The sequence below is a fragment of the Lytechinus pictus genome, chromosome 18, assembly GCF_037042905.1.
Source record: "Lytechinus pictus isolate F3 Inbred chromosome 18, Lp3.0, whole genome shotgun sequence".
Taxonomy (NCBI): Eukaryota; Metazoa; Echinodermata; class Echinoidea; order Temnopleuroida; family Toxopneustidae; genus Lytechinus; species Lytechinus pictus.
In genome coordinates this window covers 23,750,369-23,770,820 of record NC_087262.1, presented here as the reverse complement: position 1 = coordinate 23,770,820, position 20,452 = coordinate 23,750,369, and the positions used below count along the sequence as shown (strand labels likewise).

The 20,452-nt window shown below is 34.6% G+C and overlaps 1 protein-coding gene across 3 annotated transcripts in view; it reads left to right on the top strand.

The window, feature by feature from the left end:
* LOC129281919 (lysosomal alpha-mannosidase-like) overlaps positions 1-12,141 on the top strand; it is a 36,808-nt gene extending 24,667 nt beyond the window's left edge. For all 3 annotated transcript variants that reach the window (XM_064112917.1, XM_064112916.1, XM_064112918.1), the window contains exons 14-24: positions 488-617; positions 1,875-1,963; positions 2,525-2,746; positions 3,314-3,432; positions 4,284-4,385; positions 5,858-5,945; positions 7,242-7,322; positions 8,498-8,716; positions 9,307-9,456; positions 10,429-10,552; positions 11,957-12,141. In XM_064112917.1, coding sequence (XP_063968987.1) covers positions 488-617; positions 1,875-1,963; positions 2,525-2,746; positions 3,314-3,432; positions 4,284-4,385; positions 5,858-5,945; positions 7,242-7,322; positions 8,498-8,716; positions 9,307-9,456; positions 10,429-10,552; positions 11,957-12,051 — 1,419 coding nt within the window. In that variant the 3' untranslated portion in view covers positions 12,052-12,141. The remainder of the gene's footprint in view (positions 1-487; positions 618-1,874; positions 1,964-2,524; positions 2,747-3,313; positions 3,433-4,283; positions 4,386-5,857; positions 5,946-7,241; positions 7,323-8,497; positions 8,717-9,306; positions 9,457-10,428; positions 10,553-11,956) is intronic.
* The last annotated feature ends 8,311 nt before the right edge of the window (positions 12,142-20,452 follow it).

Sequence of the window (20,452 nt, the reverse complement as noted above, 5' to 3'; positions counted from 1 at the left end):
TTGAATAAACTTATCACTTATAGTTATTAATTATTTTAGTGTCAAATGAGCAGATAAATTAAGCCTGTACCGTTACAGATTTATTTCACAATTGTATTTATTAGCTATCCATAGTTACACCACATCTTAAGACCAGAGTTAAAATAATACCTGACTTCAGAATACGGGCCTATATTATGTATGTTCAATTAAAAAAAATGTGCCAAATGACTCTGGTAGAAAATATGTAATTGCCGAGAAATTAGCAAATAAGCATGGTATTCTTGCCAGGTGTAAAGTCTTTTTTTTTCAAGCAATGATGATACATTGCAATATGTGTTTATCTGGGTTTGTGATCTTCAGTTGTCATTGGAAATTTCTGAAAGAGCCCTCCACATCCGATCCATTACATATTCTAGTGCTGGTTGGTTGAATTGAAATAAAGGTAATATACCTTCAACAATATATATTTAATAGATGGATGTTTTTCATTTTGATATTTGTTTAGATTCAAGATGTAACAGCCAGTACTAAGAGTGTGAGGAGAGATAGAGGGAATGCTACCAAAGAACTCATCTTCATTGCTTCCATTCCACCTTTGGGATATACCACATACCACATCACAGCATCATCAACGAGTAAGATGTTTTCTTGGTGCTTTCATTCTATTCATCTTATTTTCTCCAAATCCATTATTCCAATTTGTCTCCTGTATCACTATCTATTAATATTTTCTTTGTGGTTGCTCATCCTCTTGCTCTTCTTCTTTCTGTTACTGCCTCTCTTTCACTGTTCCTCTTCGACCTTTTTTCTCCTGCTATATGTTCACTTTAAAATAATAATAAAAACAGTCATGATGATAATGATGGATACTATCAATACAAGGCGTTTTTCTTAGGCAGTGGCTTTCTGTATTCTGCTTTTCCTGATTTCACAGTGGTCAGTATTACACCATGTTATCCCATTGGGTTTTGTAGGTGCTACAGCTGGCAATCGCAGTAGTGGTTTACGGCACACCATGTGTAAAGTCCTGGAGGGACTGAGATAGGAGAAGTGGATAGAAATGGAGGTGAAATGGAAAGGCGAGATAGTGGAGTTTTGAAAGTAGAGTATTCTTTTCGGAATGAGTGTAGTTCTTAACTCTTTGTGCGCTGGACCATGAACCCATCTGTACTGAATTATTTTCAGGGAGGGAAACAATGCATTGTTTGTTGAGTGTGAAATGCGAAGTTCGCACGGCACCGAGTGTGCATTGGTGCGAAGTACGCGTGGAAAGGGTTAAAAGGACTGTAAACCAGAAGAAGTGGAAAGCTGAGTAGTAAGCAGGCTTGAGTAGAAGGCTTGAGTAGGTGAGAGAAGGCTGGCTTGAGTCGGCGAATGGAGTAGTAGCAGGAGTAGGACAGTCTACTCTACTCTCCATCATACAACTGGCTAATCTAACAAAATCTAGTATGAATCATTTTGAGTATCAGCACATGATGCAAAGAGTATGTGTGTTACCAACTGGCGGATCCAGGGGGATGGGGAGGGGGCAAAGCCGGCCCGTGCCCCCCTTTGAGAAGCAACATTAAAATTTGTAATGTAAAAATACCATTGAAACAGGTGTGCCCCCCCCTTTTGAAAGTGAAGAACTTTTTGTTTTGTTTTTTTGCTTGTCAAATTTTTTCTTGGACAAAATATCCTTAATTTTTGGTTGAAAATTTTTTTTTTTTGCTTGTCAAATTTGTCCTCGGACAAATTTGCCCCCCCCTTTTTGGAAAATCCTGGATCTGCCCTTGGTGTTACCTACATGTAGTATGTCACAGTACGCTATGCACACAGTGTAGTGCGATGTAGTGTTACCTGCAAAATACATTTAAAAAAAAAAAAATTATCATTTCTCTACGTTCTTTCAGATTTGATCTCTCGTCTCAAGGCAAGTCGCCAAAGCCGTCCAGCTACTACTACAAATAGACTTACTGAAGATGTGTCCATCTCTAATGAGGTTAGTTTCATGGGCTATAAGTGTAGTACCATTCTCATTGTCTGATTTGTTTTGAGCCAATCAGATCCAATGATTTGCAGTATCTTGTAACGATGTTCAGTGAAAATCACAGATTATTTTTTTCCATGAAATGCTCCCCAGTTCACAGTTTATTGAAATGATATTTGATTAGTCATGATTCATGTACTTCACATTCAGGCGCGGATCCAGGGGGGGGGGGCACAGGGGGCATGTGCCCCCCTTTTGAGAAGCAAAATTAAAAATTTGTAATGTAAACATGCCATGAAAACAGAGGTGTGCCCCCTCTTTGAAATTACATGTATTGATATCTTTATTCCACCTTATGTATAAGAATAGATCCACTGGTTTTCCATACAATGTACTGTCAATGAATTGGGTACATTTGCTCACTCACAGCTTTTACAATTTGTTTATTATTCTAAAGTTTTTATCACATATGGATCTTTGCCCATATCAATATTTTTTCAAATTTGAATATGTTTGGTAAGATTTCAGTATTGGAAGGAATGTACTCATTATTATTTTTTATTTATTATCTAGTTCCTGAGTTTGGGCTTTGACGGAAACACTGGTCTCTTAAAGTCGATGAGCAACTTGGGATCAAACATCACTATCCTTGTCAAACAGTCTTTCTACTGGTATAACTCCAGCACGGGGAACGATGTCTCGATACAAGGTTCAGGGGCTTACATCTTCAGACCAAACAAAACAGACCCCTATCCTTTGTATGGTGGGTCATCGGTGATGGTGAATGTAGTCAAGGTAATACAACGGAAATAATGATGATGGTGATGATGATGATGATGATGATGATGATGATGATGATGATGATGATGATGCTGATGATGATGATGATGATGGTAGTGGTGGTGGTGATAATGAAGATGGTGCTGGTGGTGGTAGTGATGATGATGATGATGATGATAATGATGATAATAGACTATGATGATTATGATGGCGATAGCGATGATGATGGTGATGATGATGATGATAATGGTGATGACTGTGATAATAAAGATATTTACAATGTTTATGATAATAATGATGATGATTATAATGATAATGATGATTATGATGATCATGATGGTGTTAATTATGATTTTGATGATAATGCTGATGATGATTATGAGGATGGTGGTGTTGGGGTTGGTGGTGGTGATGATGATGGTGATGATGATGGTAATGATGATGATGATGATTGTGATGATGATGGTGATGACGACGACGACGAAGACGACGATGATGATGATAATGTTGATAGTAATGCCTGATCATGTAGAATCTTTATACAAAATGAAAAATTATCCTGCTTAAAATATTCTTTTAAAGGGTGATGTTGTACAAGAGGTTCAGCAGCAGTTCACACCATGGTTGAGTCAGGTGATAAGACTATACAAAGGTCAAAGTTCAGCAGAGTTTTCATGGACAGTTGGCCCTATCCCAATCAGGTATGCAAAGATGGTGTCATCCAGTGGTTAAGTGACTGTATCAGTCCCTGGGTTCAAAACCCCCTATCATAGCCTAATATAGATCTATCCCTCAGATATGAACATACATGTCGACACTAAACAGAAAGCTACAAAGTATGTCATTCCAATAGACTTTGTACAAAGACCACCTGTTTCCAGTAGACAGTGGGATTACCCATCAACAAGTGAATTCTTAGATTCCCATAGACTTTGTATGGGTATCCCCCAGCCCTAGTAGGCAGTGACTTTACCTGTTAATAATGATAATAACATTTATAAGGCAATTACTATTGGTGTTTCTAAGTGCACTGTATTCTGTTTATGGTTTATACTTGGGATTAAAAGAAAAGAAAGAAGAAAAAAATGTTGACTAATGGATTCTGAGATTCCCATAGGCCTCGTATGGGGACCACCCGGTTCCAGTGAGCAAGGTATTATCTGGACTACTAGTTAAACACTTGATTAAAAAAGTTGGATTCATGGTTCAACGGCCATATAAAATGTCCTTCGTCTGGACATTAATCTACCTTCTTTGACCAATATATAAATGGGAGCATGGTTTCATAAAGCAAACATCAAGGAGAATATATTCTCTCTTTCCCTCTCCCCTCTTACTCTCTATCTCCTCCCTCTCTATTCCTCTCTTTCACGTCCTCACTCTCCCCTCTCCCTCTCTCTCTCCCTGTCTCTATCTCTTTCTCACTCTTGATAGTCTTTCCCTTCATCTCTTATTACTCTTCATTTGCTCTAATATGTGCCTGGTGTCCTTCTTATCATCCCTTGTCATTTCTAATCCTAACCATTCTTCATCTTTTTTTCATCCATCCTAGCGATGATTTAGGCAAGGAGATCATCACTCGATTTGACACCAACATAGAATCAGATCAGACATTCTACACAGACTCCAATGGGAGACAGATGATGAAGAGAGTGTAAGTCATAATAGGATAATAATGGGAAGGTCATGATACTGAAATAATAAGCCAGTTCACGGTTAGCTCATGATCAACTTTTCTCAAATGACCTTTGTGATTTTTCATTAGGATAAGCACTATCATTTTCAAATGTAGATGTTGCGTAAGCTTTACGGGTAGAGTATTCAAATTCTAAGAACAAAAGGCATTGTATAGACCAGGTGACTAGAATAGTACATCAGGGATAAAGTTTGGAAATCTGTTTTATTGTCTGCCTTTGGCACATTTGACTATTGTTTAGGCTACTGTCAAATACCAGTGATTATGAAGGCTCTATTTATTACTCTTCAGCTTGGATGTGATAAATATTTTGAAAGGAATACATGAATAATCATAAAATCACAAATGCCTATGTCAGTGAATTTGAAAGCCACCTTCACGGTTGTCTCCAATGACCTTTTTCTGCTCGTGCGCAGTTTACAACCGTGAACAAGCTTATAGGGGAGGGTGGAGATGGGGGGGGGGGGGTAGTGGCAAGTGTTGTATACAGGTTATCTTATTTTATGGATGCCAAAATGTAAAACAGCAATTATAGAAATTAATCATCATTGTCGTCATTCATTACAGTCAGTGTTTTCTGTCTTAAGATGGGTTACCGACTCTCCCACAATGATGCCAGTTCCTCCTTCTTATTTTTTAAAACAAGTGCATACCTAATTATTAAAAATGCATACAGCATTTCCATTTATTTGAATGCAGGATAAAAGAGCATTGTTGATTAAATGCCTTGCTCACTTGCATAGGTGCCGCGGCCAGGGATCGAACCCCGGACTTCTGAATGTGGATGCTCAAGAAGTGGAAGTAGAATTACGGGAGAGTGAGAGTGAGGTAGATCAGGGCTGCCGTTCAGTATTTCTAGATGATACTGAAGCTCTTCATTAAATAATGCTGAATTATGATAATGATGTTCCATGAGAAATAAAAAAAAGGTTTTCATCAATGGAGAAATGCTATTGAAATATTTTATATTTAATTTCATTTTTTATAAAAATAGAGAGAGTGTGATAACATCAGCTCCCTCATTTGCATATCAGCCAGCATGTGAATATCAATGTTTTGTGAAAATAAGACATTGAAATAAAATTACATTTTGATTTTTATTATCATTGATATTAATTTATTTGGTATTTCGACAAAGATTAAGTTACAAAGCAAATACATGAGTACAAAGAGGGGAGGAAAAAGGTTGTCTATAGCACAAGGACAGGCTGCCTTGGAAAAGAAGAAAAAATTTCCCCATATTTTACTGAACGTTTCAGTGCTATGCTTATTGGATTTTCTATAAATTCAAGTCATCTTTGCCTCGGGGAGAACTTGACTTTTGACCAGTTTACTACTGATTCTATTAGTCTCATTGTCCAAATACATGGAATTCTTGAATCCGGTGTGTAATGGGTTAATTGTTAATTTAACTCTTTTCTTTAATAAAGTTTGTATCAACGTGAAGACTATCCATACGTCAACAGTGAACCCGTAGCTGGCAACTACTATCCTATCAACAGTAGGATCTATATCAATGTAAGTATCGATTTAGGAGCCATTTTGTGATTGGAATTTAATTCAATTCAATTCAATCACTACTAGTATACCTTCAGTTCACAGGGGCCTGTCGCAGAAAGAGTTGCGTTTAAACGCAAGTCAAAATATCAAGCGCAAGTCCCGAATTCGGGTGCTTCATTGGCTGAAAATCAAGTTGCGCAAGATTTTTTGAGTTGCGTTTGATCGCAACTCTTTCTGCAACGGGCCCCTGAAGAGAAATTCCATAAAATGATAAACCTTTTTGTCTCTCCTAAATGAAGTTCGACAGAAACCTTGTGATCACTTTTCCTGTTAGTCTCTTAGTCTGCAACAAAAATTTTGAATTTGCTCTAATATCGTTATATTTGCATCAATTAAGTTTACACTTGGTATATGATCATTGGGTGATACCATATGGGGTCAAATGTCATCTAGGGGTCAAAAGGTCAAAAGATTATGAGATCATGTCCATCCATTTTTAAGGTGTTTGTTCAGCTTGTTCATATTTCTTTATTTCCGCATCAATTATGATCACACTTGGTACATATGATACTTGGGTAATACCACATGTGTGTTCATGAGGATGATGGGGTCAAAGGTCATCTAGGGGTCAAAAATCCTAATTATATGAGGTCATGTCCATCCTTTTTCAAAATTTATTGTTCAACTTGCTCCTTTTTCTTTATTTCTGCATCAATTATGATCACACTTGCCACAAATGATTCTTGGGTAATACCATGTGTGTTCATGAGGGTGATAAGGTCGAAGGTCATCGAGGGGTCTTAAGATCATTTTACATATTTTTTTTATTGCGAAATCAGGCAAGACTCTTGTTGTACATGCGTCCGAACCCAATTTCTCAGCATTTTCTCCCTAACTTTGTGAACTGCCCAAGCCATGATAATTTGAGAGCATAACAACTGTTCATATGAACTAGAAACCCAGAGACAAATTACTTTAGGATAGTCCTGAATATAGATAGGGGGCCAACCTGAACATACACAGGATTGTTTTATTTGCTCTTTTAAATCATGGCTTTATTTGATTATGTAAATGGTTTTGTTGCATTGGCGTGGTTTTATGCAATAACAGCTGCATGCAATGTAATTTTCAAATGAGATAAAAATAAATTTTACGATATTCTAAAACCAATACTATATGTACCTTTCACAATTTACTAATTCTGTTTTTAAGTAGCATTGATTATAGTAGCAGAATTGTTTTTGCTTGTTTGTTTAACTCTCTGCATGTCAACTTGAATTACATTGTTTGGATTTCCTTTTCTTTTATTTCCAGGATACCATGTCTCAGTTCACTATACTAACAGACAGGTCACAGGGAGGTAGCAGTCTTAGCAATGGATCGGTGGAAATAATGGTGACTAAATTAATCTGATATCTTGCATTCTTATCATAGATAATTGCTATTCTATTGCTCTTTAAAACCTGTCTAAAGCTTTAATTATAATAATATTAATAACGATGATGATGTTAATAGTAATAATAATAGTAATAATAAAAGAGCATTATATTGCGTAGGTGTCAAAGTATATTCTGCTGCGCTTAAGAAAATAAATGATACATTTTAAAGAGAATTTATACTGAAAGGATAAGTCTTAAGATGTGTTTTAAACATACTGACTGCGGGTGATTCCCTTATAACTGGCTAATTTCCTTATTTTAGTGATAGTTAATGCTATGATGCTAATGATTCAGTATAAATGTGAATTATCTTGAAATTTCATCTAACATAAGCTCTTGACTTGCACAGACCATGAAACGAAAGACAATTAACAGAATAGTTTTGTGCTGCTGCAAACTGTACCAGATTAACTGCATTAAATGAATTCAATTTGGATAGGATTTGTAAAGAGCCACATTATTGAATTATTTCTTTTTATTTGATCAAGGCTTTATTTTGTTTGAATTTGGTGGATTCACAATAGGGTGCGCCATCTATCGGTTGCAGCAAACAGGCCAAGTTTCTAACTTTGGGGTTGACATGGCACGTAGGCACACAGTATTAGTGTACTGTAATGTTCCTGTGATACCTCAAAAATAAAAACCATATGGCAATAATTCACCAAAAACAGACTAAATTTTGCAAAGAAAATACGCGGGCAAATTTCTCTTCCACCTCCTGGACCCTAGTAAACAGCATATCCGTTCGAGTCGCGATGGCTTGCGTTGAATAATCGAATGCATGCATTCACTTTAGTACTACCACTCGCAACATATGTCAACATTTTCCCATGAGGCATTGTGAATTTCGGCCTGTCCACTGCAACCTATAGACCGTGCACCGTAATGTGAATCCACCGAATTACAAAGGAAAATATTTCTTTTGTCTTTCCATTTAGATCCATTAAATGCAAATTCTGAAATATAGCAATTGTGTCATCATCTTGCATTAGACTGATTAGATAGTATTAAAAATGTTCTGCATGATTGAATCAGCTGTCATACAGTGCTTTTCATTTGCTGTACAGAAAAAAAACACCTTTTTTCATGACTTTTGAGAAAAAATGATCTTGTTTTCACTTTTGAATTCAGATCCATCGAAGAATATTGAAGGATGACAACCGTGGTGTTGGTGAACCTCTCAACGAGACCGGTCAGTTTGGTGACGGTCTCATGGTCAGAGGAACTCATACCGTTACTTTGACAACACCCAAGAAAGCTGCTTACATCCAGCGAACACTCGGGGAGGAACTCTACATGAAGCCATATTTCTATGTTTCCACGGCAACAGGAGATCAGTTTCCCGTGTCTGTAAGTCTTTTATGTTTTCATTATTAATCTCTCCATTTCTCTTTTCTTTATGCTAATTGACAACCTTTTCATTAGCAATGTATTTTTTGTGCAAATCTTTGATTCCCTTTTTCTGTATTGTCACAGAACACTTGCTACTTTTATTTAAATGCCATAAAATTCAAAATATTAGAAGTAAGAGTTGAGACTGTCAAGCTGACAATTTGTAATTCCATTCATGCGTATCTGGGTGCATGGTGTGCATGTTGCCTTCAGAAAAATGTTGACGATTCCATCGCTTTACAGTTCTATGAACGAGCCTTTCATAACCACCTTGAGATAGACTGCTCCACAAATTAACAACCAGGGGGCCATTTCATAAAACTTTTATAATAAAAATCTTGTAATCATAGTTTAAAGCTACTGAAATCATTCAATTTGATTGGCTGATAGTAAACTCATTATAGAAATTGTTCATCGTAACAATTCTTTATCAAACAGGAACGAGAACTCAAGTTAATTTTTAATGTATGTTTGCGATATTGTGAGAGGAAAATAATACCAATATGAAACTTCCTAACCAAAACAATTTGCCTTTCATTTACCTGCAGTCGTCTTTTATCAGCCGAACTCTCCCAGCCAACGTCCATCTACTCACTCTGGAACAACTCAAACCAAACGTAATCCTCCTAAGGCTAGAGCATCAGTTTGAGGCCGGAGAGGACAACGCTTTCTCTAAACCAGTTACCGTTTCTCTCAAGGTAGGGAAAGGAGGTCGTAATATGCTGACCTGGTTTCTTCGTCCATTTTTCAAAGTTTCACAGGAAAACACCGATCCTGCCATGAGATATTTCTGGTTAACCATCGAGTTAATACAGTGGTGTCTATGTAAATCATCTCGCTCATTTACAGGAAATTACATTTTGCTTCCTTTTCTCAAAGTAGGATAGTATACTACCCTATTATTTTAAAAGGAAGAAAGTCACAATTTCTACTAAATGTGAGTTACTGAAGCTGTCCTGTATTGAATTCTTCTTCCAAGGTCCTGTGGCATAACTTGAAAAAACAATAAAATACAAATGAAAAAATTGCGATACCAAATTTTTTTGAAGTACATTTGATCGGGATCCTACAAAGAGTCTGAATAAAAAATTAGCAGTTTTGAGGCAGTATGATACTTGATTAAAGCAAATGTTTTATTTAATGAATGAATTAGCATAATTAATTCATTAAATGAAAAATCTTATTAAAAAAAATTAACCATACAGCCTTGTAGATTATATTGCACACTACCACTGCAAATTTTCATGGTGCTTGCGCAGTCGAAGGCCGAGATCCCAGGGGGGGGGGGCGGAATCTGCCCCTCCCCCGGATGTGAGATGGTTCCAAATAACCCGGCTCTTTTAGGGTTAAAGATTATTTTTGAAGCCCATAAGTATGAGATTGAATTTAAGATTTGATACCATAATAGTATAATATCTACAGAATTGTGTGAAACTCCTAAAGACTTTGAAAGTTTGTTTCATTATAGATACTCTACAGTGCAGTTCAAATATGAAAATAAATTTTTAACAATTATATGTCATCAATCCATCACCATTGAAAGGAAAAAAGTTCACATTTTGGCACTTCATAGTCTATTTGTAATCTTATGGAAAGCTGTATTTGATGGCCCCCCCCCAGAATAAATATTACCAATTTTTGTTTTTCTGAACATTTAAATCCTTGTACAGGATCTATTCAGTCCGTTTAGTATATCAGATGTAGAGGAACTATCACTAGCAGCCAATCAGCTCTTGAAGAGTGTCAATCGTCTGCAGTGGAGCATTGTGGGTAGTTCCACCACAACACCGCAAGGTTTGTATTTATTTGTTGATTAATTACATTACTTCAAGAATAGAAAATGTGAAGTTATAACATAACAAGTTGATTTTAAGCATGTCTGTTTATATGAAATCCACGGGGAAGAATGATGATGATAGATATTGATGATAATGATGGTGGTCATAATGATGATGACGACACTGACAATGGTGATGATGTTGATGATACGATCAACGAGGATTATGTTATGATGATGTTTACGACGACAATGGTGAAAACAGTGATGATGATAATTTTATGATGATCGCATGGTGTTGATGTTGGCAATGATGGTCCTGATGATCGATGACCAATGAGAGGTTTCATCATTGTGATTCTGCTTTATATTAGTGACCATGGTTTTGAATCTATATTTAAAGGTCAAGTCCACCCCAGAAATATGATGATTTGATGAATAGAGAAAAAACAAACTAGCAAAATGCTGAAAATTTCATCAAAATCTTATGTAAAATAAGAGAGTTATGACATATTAAAGTTTTGCTTATTTTTTACAAAACAGTGATATGCACAACTCAGTGACATGCAAATGACACAGACGATGATGTCCCTCACTCACTATTTCTTTTGTTTTTATTGTTTGAATTATACAATATTTCATTTTTACAGATTTGACAATAAGGACCAGCTTGACTGAACCATATAGTATTAAACAATGCTAATTCCACATGTTCAGGGAGGAAATAATCGTTGTTTCACTTGACAATGAGGAGAAAATGAGAATATTTCACATCTCATATAACAAAATACAAAAGAAATAGTGAATGGATGACGTCGTCAGTGTCCTCATTTACATACCGACCACTGTAACTGTTCTGTGAAATTAAGTGACACTTTAAAATTTCATAGCTTTCTTATTTTACATCCAATTTTGTTGAAATTTTCAGCGTTATGCACGATTAATTTTTCTTTACTTATTCAAATCAACATTTTTCTGGGGTGGACTTGACCTTTAACTAAACTTCCCAGGCTTTTAGTTCATTTGACTTGACCCACATATTGATATCCATGTCAGTAGCACACTTCAGGTCACTATGATTTATAATTATTATTGTTTGTTTGTTTATTTCCCCTGTATTAGCCCATCATTTTTTGCATTGTATTTGATGATGCACGATGAAGATGATGCACAGCATTTGTATAGTGCCATATATCTGTCAAAGACATTCAAAGGCGCATTTTTTTCTTCAAGGTTACAATGTTAATTGTGGCTTACAATTTATGTATGTATTATATTGATTTGTATTTAATTGTTTCATGGTCTTGCCCCATCTACAAGTTAAAAAAAAAACTTCCAGGAGCTCCATTTTTTATCAAATTTGTAGATACCTGTATTTTTATGATTAATCGATATAAATTTTGAATTGAATTGTTTTCCAGCTTTCAAACCCATTCCTGTGACTGCACCAGACTTCAACGTGACACTCAATCCTATGGACATCAGAACATTCAATGTGACGGTCAGCAGGACCTGATGATTCCAGACGTTACCAAGGTTACAAACCATTTCACCCAATTCTGGTGAATCTAAGTGATTGTCCTAAAGCAATTAAGGTGATCTGATATTTGCTCTTCCTGTGCCATTCACTCCTGTCTTATATATATATATATATATATATATATATATATATAATGTCTCATTGAATAGGCAACTAGATACATTAATTGGTGCCTCACAAATGCTATATTATCATTATTCTTATTCTTCTGTTGAATATGTTTGGTTATGTTTAGGGTAAGTGGGGTGTTGGGGGTTTTAGTTCTGGATATTGTGAGGATAAAGGATTAGGGTTTTGGCAAGGCTTTAGACTGGTTTAATATCTTTTACGTTCAGATTTTACATAAGAGCTATTGTCACCAGAGCATATATTATGGAATCAGCAATGTAGGTAAACAAGGAAACCTATATCTGGGACTAAGAATGGCTTTTTTATTTTTATGTTCTGTAAAGGGGAACCCAGTACTTAATGCGGATCTAGGTCCCATTTCACACAACTTGTCGGACTTGACAAGTTGTCATCGGACAGTAACCATAAGAAACCCAAGCTTCTTGGCCAATCAAAACCAAGGATTTCACTGATATTGTCCGAGTTGACAATTTAGTCAAGGCTCATGACTCGCATGTAATGGCACCCGGATATGTACTAGATCTGTGTTTTCCTTGTTCAGGATAAATATTTTATTCTGCATTCAACTAATTCCAATTTCGTGGTTATATCTTCAGATTCTCAATGCTAAAAAAATATCTTGGCAAACGTGCAATGAAATAAACTACTATTTACATGTATCCAAATTGGCATTTATAAAATCCAATGTTCCTTTTCTTTTTACTTCATGTTGCATAAATCGTTCAATAGTGTCTTGCAAAGCTCATATAAAAATAATAAAGAAGAATTTCATCATTGTTTGCTATTATGAGAAGGGATTCAGGTTGATAAGATTTCAGGGTGAATCTTATCATTCTGTTGTTTATTGTTAAGCTCCATTTGCCTGAAATAAAGTTCATTTTCCTGATTGTTTCATACATACAGGGAAAACTGAACCTATAGTTGCATGTATACGGATGGGGGGGGGGGGGGGGTCGTTGGTACAGTAAAACCTGTAAAGACAATACGCAAATTACAGTGTAGGTTAGTCCAGATTGGAAGATGATGTATGGAGGCGCCCTCCTGACTTTCAATCTCATACGAGAGGAGATGACAGGAGAGGCAATGGTTAGGGATTGAGTGTTAGGAGGCCCTCTATGTTAGCTTTGGGAAAGAGAGCTGCCATATACATCAACGTCAAATCTGGCCTAAGTGTAGTCTTCATGGCCCGAATTCGCAAAGGTGGTTTTGAAAACCCACGGTTGAGTCCATGGTTTATGCAGATTTCCTGTGTAAATTACGCTTATTTTCCATGGTAACAGGCGTAAATTTTGCGCACTGTGACAAAAGTGCGCATCAGCATTGGACATTTTTTATACACGCGCCCGATACGCGCTAAATTAAGCGTAATTTATACAGGAAATCTGCATAAACCATGGATTTAACCGTGGGTTTTTAAAACCACCTTTGTGAATTCGGGCCTATAAATCGGTTGTTTTGAAAAATATATTTCAATGGGGGTAGATATTCAAGAAAAAACAAAATTGTGCTCTTTTTAGACAGATAGTCACTCTATACAGGTAATTGCTAAAATCAGATTTTTGTCTCACCTGCATAGCAGAGTGAGACTATAGGCGCCGCTTTTCCGACGGCGACGGCGGCGGCGCCGGCGGCGTCAACACCAAATCTTAACCTGAGGTTAAGTTTTTGAAATGACAGCATAACTTAGAAAGTATATGGACCTAGTTCATGAAACTTGGCCATAAGGTTAATCAAGTATTACTGAACATCCTGCCTGAGTTTCATGTCACATGACCAAGGTCAAAGGTCATTTAGGGTCAATGAACTTAGACCATGTTGGGGGAATCAACATCAAAATCTTAACCTAAGGTTAAGTTTTTGAAATGTCATCATAACTTAGAAAATATATGGACCTAGTTCATGAAACTTATACATAAGGTTAATCAAGTATCACTGAACATCCTGCATGAGTTTCACGTCACATGACCAAGGTCAAAGGTCATTTAGGGTCCATGAACTTTGGCCAAATTGGGGGTATCTGTTGAATTACCATAATAACTTTGAAAGTTTATGGATCTGATTCATGAAACTTGGACATAATAGTAATCAAGTATTACTGAACATCCTGTGCAAGTTTCAGGTCACATGATCAAGGTCAAAGGTCATTTAGGGTCAATGAACTTTGGCCAAATTGGGGTATTTGTTGAATTACAGCCATAAATTTGAAAGTGTGTTGGTCTAGTTCATAAAACTTGGACATAAGAGTAATCAGGTATCACTGAACATCCTGTGCGAGTTTCAGGTCACATGATCAAGGTCAAAGGTCATGTAAGGTCAAAGAACTTTGGCCACGTTGCTGGTACATGTATTTGTTGAATTGCCATCATATCTCTTTAAGTGTATTGGTCTAGTTCATAAAACGTGGAAATAAGAGTAACCAAGTATCACTGAACATCTTGTGCGAGTCATAGTAGTTTTCAAAATCAGCACTGCTGCTATATTGAATCGCGTGATGCAGGTGAGACGGCCAGAGGCATTCCACTTGTTCAGTGTCTACAGTCCCACTAACTAAGATTGCTGCATGTTTTTATAAAGAACCATAACTTTTGCTCTTCATTTTCAGTCATCTTTTGAAAAATGTGTATAATTTTTGTCATATTGAACCCACGCTCTTTTAAATAAATTGTGCGCATCTTTCGCTGTTCTTCATTTTAGTAGCATTATAAAAAAAAATGCTGAAATTGACAAGATTATAACAATTCTGAATATGCCAGAAATTTATTTTTATGCTCTTGAATAGGAGAGTGGCAAAGAAGATTGGATTTTTCCAGTATCACTCATCACTTCTTCTTTTTTTAATTCCATGTTATTAAAATAGAATTAAAGCCTTCGCTTCTTTCTTATAAGTAAATATTCCATAATTTCCTGTGTGTTATGTGTAGATGTTGATATTTATGCAATATAATAGATATACTTACTATGTTTGTATACCAATGATTTGCTCAAATCTGTATGTAGGCCTTACTACTAATTATCTTTATCCTAGGACATGTTATCTTGCAATGATTATGTGCCATATTCATCATATATACATTCATGTCAAATTCTGTGATATGCAATCAAATTCAATCAACTTTAGTCAGTGCTTGGAGAATCCCAAGCTTGATATCATACATATAGTTTTTTTTTTTAAACAGGCAAATTATGTATAGCCAAGACAAAAATTATATGTATTTAGAGTACTATCTTGAAAAGAAAAGAGACAAACTTGCTCTTCATTCTTTGTGTCTTTGTTAATGATTTGTGTTTGTATTTACTTTGTATTTGTTATGTTTGATTTATGTTGAAGAAATAATGAAAGACAAGTACAATGGTGAGAAAGTAAAACATGCCTGAAAACATAATGAAAGGTAATGTAGGTTACTTTTCCCAATGAAAATATTGAATAAATTGATGTTTTTCAGGAAATCTCATACTCTGTAGAATATTGTGCGAAGGCACACACTAATCAAGATCATTCCTAGTGCTACATTGCTGAAGTGCTATTCAAATATTTCATCGAAGGTCTAAACGATGAAATATCATATCTTATGGTAATATAAGTTCAAGGTTATGTTTTTGTTTTTAATTTAGGGAATATATCCAATAGAAGAAGCACAGTGCATTAGCGAAGGAATTTGATGTTTAAAAACGCGGGAACCAAGTATTTCTGTATAACAAAGGATTGTTGTCCTGTGCCTTTTTGTGATACACATGTAATAGAGTTATATTTGTATACATTCAATCGTAATACCATTCAGTATCAGTTGGCATAGTAGATAAGATGGTAGCTATAGGAACTCATTTTTGTACTATGCAAGGTTATTGGGTGTATGTAATTGTTAATTTTTTTTCTTCATTTATTGATAATTATTTTTTCTTTCCTTCTGCATTCCTTATTTATATAGGCAGGCCTCTACAAATAAAAACTACTTGCCCAATTTAAAAATAATTCTTTTGCTCTTAATTATTCTTTTATGATGGTAATTCACTTAATAAAGGTCAAGACAAAATAACAACAAATGAGAATTCGCGTAATTGTAGGAATCTTATATTGTTGCATGTATGCTTTGAACCTAAAATCAGGAAAAAGTCTTGCAAAATTGTGGATTTCCTGATAACACAGATATGAAAAGCATGAAACTCATGAATAGATTATTCCCATTTTACATCACATTGTTATAGTATTATTTTTTGTTAAATTATATGTATCTGTATCAATGCCAGTACTGAAATCTCTTGCTATAAGAAAGAAATGTGTTTGTTTAATCAAATTATCTTTGTAATTAGCACTGAACAATTTCGTTTTGTCACTATTCCATTTTTCATTCTAAATGAAAGTTATGGTTTGTATTCTTTGTACTGATATATTACTATCTCTTACTTTAAAAAGAGTTTATTTGTATTGTTTTGTTTAAAATTTAGCCCCTCCCTGGGGTCAAGAGCCCCCATTTCCGCTTCATACGGCCGTGCTTTCATGATTGTTATTGTTTGTTTAATTATTATTTTCTTTGTTTAATTCCATGAATATTGAAGAAAGCAAAAAAAAACCCACAAAATCTAAAAAAAACATGATTGTATTATTTTTCGGGCATATGAAAAGACTTTTGAAAAAAGGATAAATCTAGCAGCATCTGAGTTTACAATAGCGTGAGGAAAAAGCGGAGGGAGAGTGACTCTAGTGTATTGTGAACATGTTTAAAGAGTTTTGAAAAATGAATTATATCAGTACGCAGTATTATTTGCTAAGGAAAGATTATCAGGGATAACAATGACAAAACAGGGAGGGGGAAAAGGAACATGAAGATTCTTAATCATTTTATCCCCAAGGAGCATCCATGTGCAATCCAGCAGATTTGGTTTTAAAAATGATTTGTGTTCTTATGTACATGTTGGAATGATTCGACTACTTCCTAATGAGCAGAAATGATAAAGTCGGTATGCATTTTTTAAAAATGTGAATAACTAAGATATTGACTGATTTGATATTAGAAATGTATTTTGATGACAATGATTGGATGATAATGACTTATCATTTGTGATTACTGTAGCCTACCCCATCAAATGGGCATTCATCAATAACTGTTCCCGCTTTACTTTTATCTTATCATGTTAATAAAATGAAATAGAGAGAGGAAGAAAAATAATGTGCTATTCCACCTAGCTGTCTTTCCTATTTGTGACTTGTAGAGATAATGTGTATAGCCACTTGGTTTGATCCAAACCATACGTGGCGGAAGCGGGGGGGGGGGGATGTGTCCCCCCCTAATTTTTAGGTGGGGGGACGACCCCCCTAAATTTTTTGTTGATAACCTTTTTTTTTTGCTTGTCAATTCTTTTTTTCTGCGTCACCCCTAAAATTTTTGGCTTCCGCCGCCAATGATCCAAACCACTTTGGTTACGTCTTATAGCCCATTAATTACTTTGTCTCATTTCCAGCTAGGCCAAACCCATATCATCTAATAATATCCACTTGATCTAACACTTCTTAGTCTATATGACTAGATGAACTGTTAATGGACTTAATTTTCAGTTGGAAAACTGTGTACTAGACCTAAATGATACACCAGGACCCTGTCTTACAAAGAGTTACGATTGATCCGATCAAACTAAACTATTTGGAAGTCCAACAATATCATATTTTTTAAAAAGAAATTTGCACAATGTCCTTTATAAGCAAAGAAAAGCACACTGAATTTTAAAGAAAGCAATGAATCTATGACTTCACGTCATATCTAGAAAAAAATATTTTGAACAAACAATGCATTTTAGATTGTGACATTGCTGGCTTTCCATAGTTGTGGTTGATTGGATCAATCGTAGCTCTTTGTAAGACAGGACCCTGGTGAGTATAATAGACAAGGTAATGTTTTGATCGAATGGTAATTAGAAGAAAATTGATAGTAGACCAAGTGGGTCTAGCCAAAATGGTATTAGATGATCTGAGTATTAGATTATTCTACTAGTAGACCAAGTATATAGGTACAAACCAATAACAACAGTTGCCAATGATCTTATTTGAGGTTCAGAACTGATACTTTATTGAGTGTTACATGTAATATCAATTTAAGGCAATGCTGCATGCACGCATTTAGTTCAGAGAAAATAATTGCCAAATTAGTTTCAAATCATACCCAATTATACTTGCTATATGACGTCATCATTTAAGTTTATACTGACGACAAGGATTGGATTATCACAAATAAGTGAATGACTACCATTCATCTGTTATACTTATTAATATATACTGCCATTTTAGTTTTTATTATCTGAATGTGCTACTGTGTGTACTTGTGTGTTTTGACTATGTCAAGTTGTCCCCCTCTCCAGGTAATGTAATTAATAATACTGATTTTACTCATGTTGAATCAGATATTGAGCAAGAAAATATTGATGACTCAGATGACAATTTTTATGTATTTGACAATCCATTAAGATATTGGTTATGTGATGAATTCTATAATACCAAACGGATATGTGAAGGTAACAAACAGAGATTTAGTATGCTTCATTTTAATTCTAGAAGTCTATATAGAAATTTTGATGATATTCATTCCTTTATTACTCAACTTAATTTAAAATTTTATATTTATGGTTTTAGTGAAACTTGGATTCATAATAACACACCATTCTTGTTTAATTATCACAGTGAAAGACTTGATTGAAGAGGAGTTCTTTGTTGCCCTGTTCATTCATAACTCATTTAATGTCAAAATAAGATCCGATATATGTTTATCAAATTATTTTTTGTGAATCCTTTTTTATAGAAATAGTATTGCAAAGTAGAAAGAATATTGTGGTTGGTGTCATATATAGAGACCCTCATGTAGATTTCAAAAGCTTTAATGAAAATATTGATGAATGTCTTGACAAATTGTCTCATGAAAATAAGTGCATTTGCATTATGGGTGACTTTAATATAAATTTTCTGAACATTGATTCCAATAAATACATAAATGATTTTGTTAATATTTTATAATAATTCATTCCGTCCTTTAAGAGATAAGCCCACCCGGATAACCACCCAATCTTCAACTTTAATCGACAACATAATTACTAATGTACATACTTCTCAAATTCAGACAGGGATATTCTACAGCGACATTACTGATCATCTCCCCATATTCCTAATAAGTAATCTATAGACCAATGAAATTATTCCTCCCACATTACATAAGACAGATACAGCTTCTATAAATTCTCTGAAAAATGACCTATCTAATATTTCCTGGGATGAAATTGTATTATGCAAAGATATTGTAATGTTATTTTAAATTCATGCACTATTTAAAAAATGCGTACGACAGTAACTGTATCAATAAGAACAAAAACAAAGCAAAAAATACGCAAGCCATGGATAACAAAGTGTTTATTAAAATGCATACATACAAAACATTTTACATAAACATTTTTGCAAAAATAGAAATCAAACGAGTGAAAGGAAGTTAAAATCTTACCGAAATAAATTGAACCTAATTAAAAAAAAGGCCCCAAAACAATATTATAGTAATTTGTTGCAAAAAGATAGAAATAACCTTCTAAGTTGTGGAAAATAATTAATGACATGCTTTCTAAAAATAAAAATGATTTGAACACTTATTTGATGAAAGATGGTGTTAAAATAACTGATGATCAAATTAGCATTTTTTGCTATTAATATAGCTATCAAATCAAATATTCCCCAGTGTTCTAATAATTTTTATCTTATCTCTCAAAACAATGTCAAAATTCTATATTCTTAAATACTACAAATGAACATGAAATTATTTAAATAGTCAAACATTTTAAATCAAGTAAAAGCATGGGATTTGATGGAATTAGTCAGTGTGTTATTTAAAAAGTAATACATTTCATAACAAAATCCCCAATACATATCATCAATATATCATTTTTAACAGGTAGATTCCCAAAGGACATGAATATTACTTTTCGGTAGTTTCTAATTTTCTCTGATATTATTTGTCATTACTGTACATACTGTATATATATCATTTTTTTATGCTGAGAAAATAAATGAATTGAACTGAACCATACAATGATGTATATAAATAAATGCAGCCTCTTTGCGTAAAGGAATACAAATTCGAATATTAAAATAAAAATAAATCTTAGTATATAGACCTTTAAATATATATTATTACAGATGCTCCGCCAATAATTAAAAAAAGATGAATTGTGCCCCAGAGAATGGGTAGTTTTTTTCTTAATGTTACAAAATATATAAGTTAGG